This window comes from Hippocampus comes, unplaced genomic scaffold (genome assembly GCF_001891065.2).
Source record: "Hippocampus comes isolate QL1 unplaced genomic scaffold, H_comes_QL1_v1.1 scaffold159, whole genome shotgun sequence".
Classification (NCBI taxonomy): domain Eukaryota; kingdom Metazoa; phylum Chordata; class Actinopteri; order Syngnathiformes; family Syngnathidae; genus Hippocampus; species Hippocampus comes.
In genome coordinates, this window is record NW_017805742.1 from 1,683,189 (window position 1) to 1,689,821 (window position 6,633).

Below are 6,633 nucleotides of genomic sequence, written 5' to 3' on the forward strand. Positions count from 1 at the left end.
ATACACACACATGCTGGAGGAGAATTGTTGCTTTTTTTCGGGTGGTTGCCGCAATCTGTTTCTTATTAAAAGAGAAGGGCAGAGAAAGGCCATTTAGCGGGTCGCCATTCTATATTCAGCATGCGGGCTTTTGTTTTTGATTGATTTGACGGGCGCATAATGCTGACTCTCTCCATCCCATCGGCAGACCGAAACTGCCTTTTTGTGCCACTCGACTCCCGTGCGCACACACTGCCGCATTTGTCTTGCAAATCCGTCCCCGCTGCGCTGCGTTGAGACGAGGAAAAGGGAGCAGCCGGACATGAGTGAAGTTCAAGCCAGCGAACAAGCGCTTCCTTGCATGGGCCGCTTTTGTCCACAGCCAAACGGAGTGCTGATGAAAAATGAGGCCTCCTTTTGGACAGTTGAATCCTGGCCACGACGGCAGAAAATAGCTGACGGGGACGGGGGGCGTGAGGGGTGGGGGGGGGGATTATTACCATTAAAACTAAAAAAAAACAAAACAAAACAAAACACAGCACACACACACACGCACACTTCGTTCCCCTGGAGCCCAAAAGTTGCAGGGGACAAAAGAGACCTCGAAACGGGTGAGTGTCCTCTTGTGCATCGGTGTGACTGGAATTAGCATAGGAGCAATTTATCACGTTTCTTGAACATCTCTTTTTTTTTTTTTTTTTTTTTTTAAGAAATGTGAGGCCAACCATTCGTTGTCCACGTCGCGCACCCAACGCAAACTTGTGCTGTCAAATCAAGTCGACGCTGCACGGCTCGCGAAACGGTGTCGGGCTTCTTTGGAGCCGAATGACTTGATTCCTTGATTGGAGCGGACTGATTGATGCGTTCAAATCAGTCCGGTCGACTCCATTCCCAAATCTTTTCACGTGCACTCGTTTTGTGCCAGGGCGGTCATATTTCACGATGCGGGGCACGCAAAAGCTGTGCGCAACGCCTCTCATATCCATCGGCCTTTCACAAGCAACAAAGATCATAGCGAGACGTCTTTGTGGCTAATTCGGTCAAAAGCGCACCTCCCGCCCGCTTGCGCGGAGGTCGGTCCGGCCACGGGAGGGAGGAAGGGGGGGGGGCCAACTGGGATCAACCCCCAAATTCATTTGGCCCTCCGCGCACGCCCGTCTCATCCAGGTCTTCCGTCGCTCTTCCGTCCGGCGAGATTTGCCAGTCGCAGACAACGCAGCGCTTTGCGTCCGTTCACCGCACCGACGTCAATTTCTGAACACGTTTCGCATGGGGTCGCAAAGACTCCCGCGCGCCACGCGCGTCCATAGTTTGGCGACAAACGAAATGTGGCGCCCAAGGACGGCGTCAAAAAAATAAAAATAAAAAAATCAAGAAAAGAAAAGAAATAAGTGGTGGATTTTTTTTCAAAGTTGCAAAGGCTCCTTTCTCCGCGTGAGATGAAGCACTTGCGCACCCAACCAGAAACGCATCTCGCCATTGACTCGCTCCCTTTCTCTTGGGCTAATTTGGGAGGCAGGAGCGGAGGCTGCCGGAGCGGATGGGCCGCCGTCGCCTCGTTCGCTCCCGCATCGGCTTTTCATCACCCGCCTTTGTTCTCGGTGAAAGTAACGCCTCGAATCAAAGAGATGACAATATTTTCCCATCGGCTTGAAGACCCCGGACAAGAGCCCTCGAGCTTTGGCGGAAAGAAAAAAAAAACCCCAAAAACAAAAAAACATCGGAGCCGGTCATTCATCCTGTCACTGCGCACCTGTGCTCCCGCATTCAAAGGACACAAACCTGTCCCTGTTAACATGAATTATTCACCACCGGCACAAAGGCTGAAACGGAGCAGGCTGGAGTCCGCTTATGGCTCCCAAGATGTTTTATCCCTCCGAAGATGCGCCCGAAGCCGCCTCGCCCGCGCCTCGAAAAGAAAAGAAATAAGTGGTGGATTTTTTTTCAAACTCACGCCTTCACTCTGAGAGCGAGTCGCTTTTGCCGGATCGCTCCTTCCGTTCGACTCGTTCCAAAGCGTCCACAGCGTGCACGACGTTGCCGACGTGGTTCGGGATGGCCAGGGCGCGGGATGGTCGCGCACGGCCACTTGTCGGCGCGTCAAGATGGAGCAAGCGAAAAGGGAAATGTCCCCCCTCACCCCCACCCTCCGAAGACCCCGGACAAGAGCCCTCGAGCTTTGGCGGAAAGAAAAAAAAAACCCCAAAAACAAAAAAACATCGGAGCCGGTCATTCATCCTGTCACTGCGCACCTGTGCTCCCGCATTCAAAGGACACAAACCTGTCCCTGTTAACATGAATTATTCACCACCGGCACAAAGGCTGAAACGGAGCAGGCTGGAGTCCGCTTATGGCTCCCAAGATGTTTTATCCCTCCGAAGATGCGCCCGAAGCCGCCTCGCCCGCGCCTCTCTTTCAGCCTCGAGTGGCCGGATCGGCACACAATCGCGGCATCTGTTCGAGGTGCCTCGACGGGTCCAAGTATGACGCCGAACGGACCGCGCCGCGCGGAGAAGGAAGCGCGCGGGGCCGCGTGCACGCGGGGACGGCGCGCAGAAGAGCGCTCGCTCGCTCGCTCGCTCGCTCGCTCGCTCGCTGCGCCGGAGCGCCAGGTGACGGCACGAAAAGGCCGCGGCCCGAATCCTCCTCCTTTGCCCCCCCTCCCCGTGGAGAAGGTGGCCCTCGGATCCGTCACATTGTCTTTAGCGGGCGCCCTCGGCTGTTAATTGGCCGCACGCACGCGGACGCGCAAGGAGCGACACCGAGACGCGTTCGCGTCGCTGTCCGCTCGGCTCTCCCCGCTCGCGCCGCTCCGCTTTGAGCCCCGCCGTGGCGTCACTGAAACCTGCGAAACGGCAAGCTTTACGGTTGCCATATTGTGTCCCGCACAAAGGCTAATGGAACATTAAAGGCGCGGAAAACGCTGCCAACCCGTCTCGGGGACTCTTTGCTTGTTTTTAGGCAGCTGCTCTCCGCGGACCCGGGCGCAAAGACGTGGGGGGAAAAGAAAAAAGAAAAAAAAAACACAGACACGCACACAAAACAAGTTGAAACTACCAGGTGCATCCTCGAAGAACGCGGCAGAGAATCCGCTTCGCTGGGGTTAGCGCTCATAAAGATGTAATTGAAATTGAAAGGTCAAGTCGAGAAGAAAAGAGCGCGCAGCAAGCGAAGATGATGCTCTCAACCTCCCCTCGCGTGCCCCCCCCCCTTCCCTCCCTTGTCCTTTGCTATACAAACCTTTTGGCCATAAAGATTTAAGATGACACCTCGACACTATAGGCTGGGGGGCGAAAAAAAAAACATGAGAAACTCAAAAGCGCCGCATGGGCCTACTCGGAGCTCATTTGAAGTGCAGCGCATTCTGTCACCTCGCTCTCCCTAAAATAAATAAATAAATACATAAATAAAAATTTTAAAAGGATGAAACAGCTTCGGGAAATCATTTCCATCCATGAAACGAAATCCCCGCGTCTTCTCGGAGGGGTTTCAATCACAGAACTGCACTCGATGGCCTCCTCATTGGCTTTTCAATCAGCATTTATTCGTTCAATCTACCGACGCGTCCTCATGATGACGTTGCATAACAAGTCAAGGGACAAATCAAAGCAACTCTCCCCTCAATATGTCGAGGGGCTCTTTTGTTGGGTTGTTTTCGAAGAAGAAACACGACCGTCCATCGTTGAAAAAAAACCACACACACACACACACACACTTTGGGGACTGTTTTTATTTGCGCCGTCGCATAATTGTCCTTGCAATGTAGTTGCGATTCAATCGTACCGCGCTGACTAACCAAGCGATCGGAGCAAACTTGTCAACGGAGAGCCTTGAGGTCGTCGGTTGAGCAAAGGGATGGCTCGGAAACCTCGACTGTCCCGTTCAAATGGAACACGTCGAGAGCCAAAACCGACGCTTCAATCGTCTTTTTCAACTCGAGAAGCACTTTTCTGGGGATGGCAAATGGATACGTTCAGCACTTTGGCTGTCTTGAGGGAGGGGGGGAAACTTCCCACGCGGTGGCTTGTCGGATGGAAACGTCTTTTTTTTTTTTTTTTTTTAGACAATGAGATCAAAAGCGGCCATTCGGGTGTCCTGCGCGTGCAGCCACCCAAGATTTGCGTCGCCGTCGATAATCAGGTGGCGCATGGCGCGCCTCCCTCAAGCAAACGACTGCTGCGCATTGCGCCGTCCGGACGGCCTTTGAACGCGTCGCCCTTTTTTTCCCTCCCCCTGTGCGCTTCCGCTGTCGAGGCGCAAATCGACAAGCTGACTCTGAAATGCGCCGGCGCCGAGTCCGAGTGCCTCGCAGTCCAATATAGAGGCCCTGCCGCCACGGCCCCCCATCGGACCATCTCATGTCTGTCATCGGATCGCACGGCCCAGTCAAGTGAAAGAGAAGCGGACGGAAGAGCGGCCTGCGCCCGGTCTGCGTTTCCAGGAAAGCCAAACCGACGGCGTCTCGAGTGGGAAGCGCGTCACGCCATCCCGAGTGGAAAAGGAAGGAGGTGCAACCCACTTGACGTCTGGCGTGCGAGCAAGCAGGTCGACGCATAGGTGGAACGGTGGCGCGATGCAGCGCCTGGGTACGGTGGGGGCACCTGCACGCAGCACCTGCCACGGAAGAGACTAGCTGCTCGACGGCCTCCCTCCGCGTGCGCCCTCCTTGAGGCGTGGCCCTTCGTTGGCCTCTTCGCGTTCCTTTTCCACTCCCCATTCGCGACGGGACGTCGCCAAAAGTTTGATTTCTCCGCTTGCGCCTCTCCCATTTGACCGCCGTGGCGTTTGTTTTCGTCGTTGCACGTGAAGCGACTCTCCGCATCCCGTCGCTTCTCTTTTCCCACGCGCGCTACAACCGGATTCGGCTCGCGAGCCCGCACACATGCAAACTTTGGTACACAAGGCACACAAGCGCAAGACGCGCGGCTTCTTTCTTGCTTGCTTTAATCGATTGGATAGAAAAATAATTCCTCATCAGGATAGAAAAATAAATAGCATCCCATTCCTCGCAATTAAATTACATCATATATTATTACAAACGTTAAATAGACGATTGCCAGTAGTCTGAATTAAAAAACATACAAACACATGCATACACTTGTGCACACAACATCGACAATATCAGAATGTCCGGTGGCGTTTTGACAAGGCTTCCTTCTCCGATCCGCTCACCGGTCGTCTAACGTTGGCTCGGTTTCGGCGTTGAGAGTTTTTAGGCCACCAGGCCGAAAGGGGGCTCGTTCTCGATATCCGCGAGGAGCGATTTGTGGTGCGGTTTTCGGGGGTCCTCCGGGGTCCAGACCTTGGCCGTGCGGATCACATTCTGGTCCCGAAGTTGCTTCTCATCCGACCAGGAGAGGGAGTGGCCGGCCAGCGGGGGGAGACCGAAGTCGGGGTCGCTCGGGGAGGGGGACCCTACGAGGACAAGACAAGCCGCTCTCAGCGTGGCTCGACGCGAACGAACGACGGCAACGACGAAGGAAGAAGTCGGCCCGAAAAGGCGTCGAGCTCCAAACTTACTTGTGCCCCTGTGGCAGATGATGATTTTCCTCGGCTGAGCGTGCGCGTCGCCACCGCCGCCGCCGGAGTTGCGGATGGGCAGGTCGGACTGCACCAGTTGGGCCAAGAAGTTGATGTAGCCGATGGCCAGGCGAAGCGTGTCCACCTTGGAGAGTCTCTTCTCGTAGGGCAAGGTGGGGATGTGCGAGCGCAGCCCCTCGAAGGCGTCGTTGATGGACTGCATCCTCCGCCGCTCCCGGATGTTGGCAGCCTGCCGCAGCTGCTGCATCTCCACATCGGACCTCGTCCTCCGCCGCCTCTTCAGCAGCGGCCCGCCGCGAGGCGACAGCTGCGCGATGCTGTCGGCGCAGCTGTAGGAGAAGGTGGACGAGCGGGACGAGAAGGACAGGTTGCCGAGGTCGCGCTCGTCGTCGGCGGGGCCGCCGCCCCCGCCCTCCTTGCCGTAGAAGTCTTGCAAGTGGCCGGCGAAGAAATCCACGTCGTCGTCCAACAGGTCCTCCGGCTCCAAGTTGCCGTCCCTCGACGATTGGTCGGTGAAAAAGTCGTCATCGTTGAAGTAAGGGGGGGAGGAGAACGAGTCGAGTGCCGAGAAGGGATCCAGCACGCCGTCCATCTCTGCTGCGGCGGAAGCTTCGCTCTCCTACAGACTCGCTGCGCCGCGGTCGCCGGCTCACGGTGCCCCGCTTCGCTTTTAGACACAGAACACGCACGCACGCACGCGAGTTGTTTTTATCGTTACATCCTCGGTCGCGTGCCGCTCGCTCAGGGCGCCAACCAATCACAGTTCGGTCCGCGAAGCGCACCTCTTGGTCCTCCGCCGCAAAGCCACGCCCCCCCCCCCCACACACACACACATCCCCACATGTTCGGGGGCAGCCAGCAAAACCAAAGTGCATGCCCTCGAATCGTTCCATTTATGTTTTTCAAAACGGGATCCGCGGGCTATGTATCCCCCTGACCACATTTCCAACGTGAAGTGCAGTGAAAGAACAAATATGCCTTTCTCTTATGTCGTTGTCACAGCTAGAGAGATCGAGATACTCCAGGAAAATTGGATTGTCACAACACACCCGTTATCAAGACAATGGAAAAAAAATACAAAAGCAGCATTTGATGGTCCCAATTAAGGAAAAG

The 6,633-nt window shown here is 55.5% G+C and overlaps 1 protein-coding gene across 1 annotated transcript; it reads right to left on the bottom strand.

Moving 5' to 3' along the window:
* Positions 1 to 4,847: 4,847 nt before the first annotated feature.
* ptf1a (pancreas associated transcription factor 1a) lies at positions 4,848 to 6,249 on the bottom strand. The gene is made up of 2 exons (XM_019883630.1): positions 5,500 to 6,249; positions 4,848 to 5,394 (listed from the first exon to the last, which is right to left on the bottom strand). Exons 1-2 carry the CDS (start codon positions 6,110 to 6,112, stop codon positions 5,192 to 5,194), a joined length of 816 nt encoding a protein of 271 aa, XP_019739189.1. The 5' UTR covers positions 6,113 to 6,249; the 3' UTR covers positions 4,848 to 5,191.
* Between the last annotated feature and the right edge of the window lie 384 nt (positions 6,250 to 6,633).

Bases quoted from the DNA above. Each gene is read 5' to 3' on its own strand.
- ptf1a (XM_019883630.1), bottom strand. From the start codon at position 6,112: ATGGACGGCGTGCTGGATCCCTTCTCGGCACTCGACTCGTTCTCCTCC. The intron at 5,395-5,499 runs GTAAGTTTGGAG...TTGTCCTCGTAG, and splicing joins CATCTGCCACAGGGGCACAA to GGTCCCCCTCCCCGAGCGAC.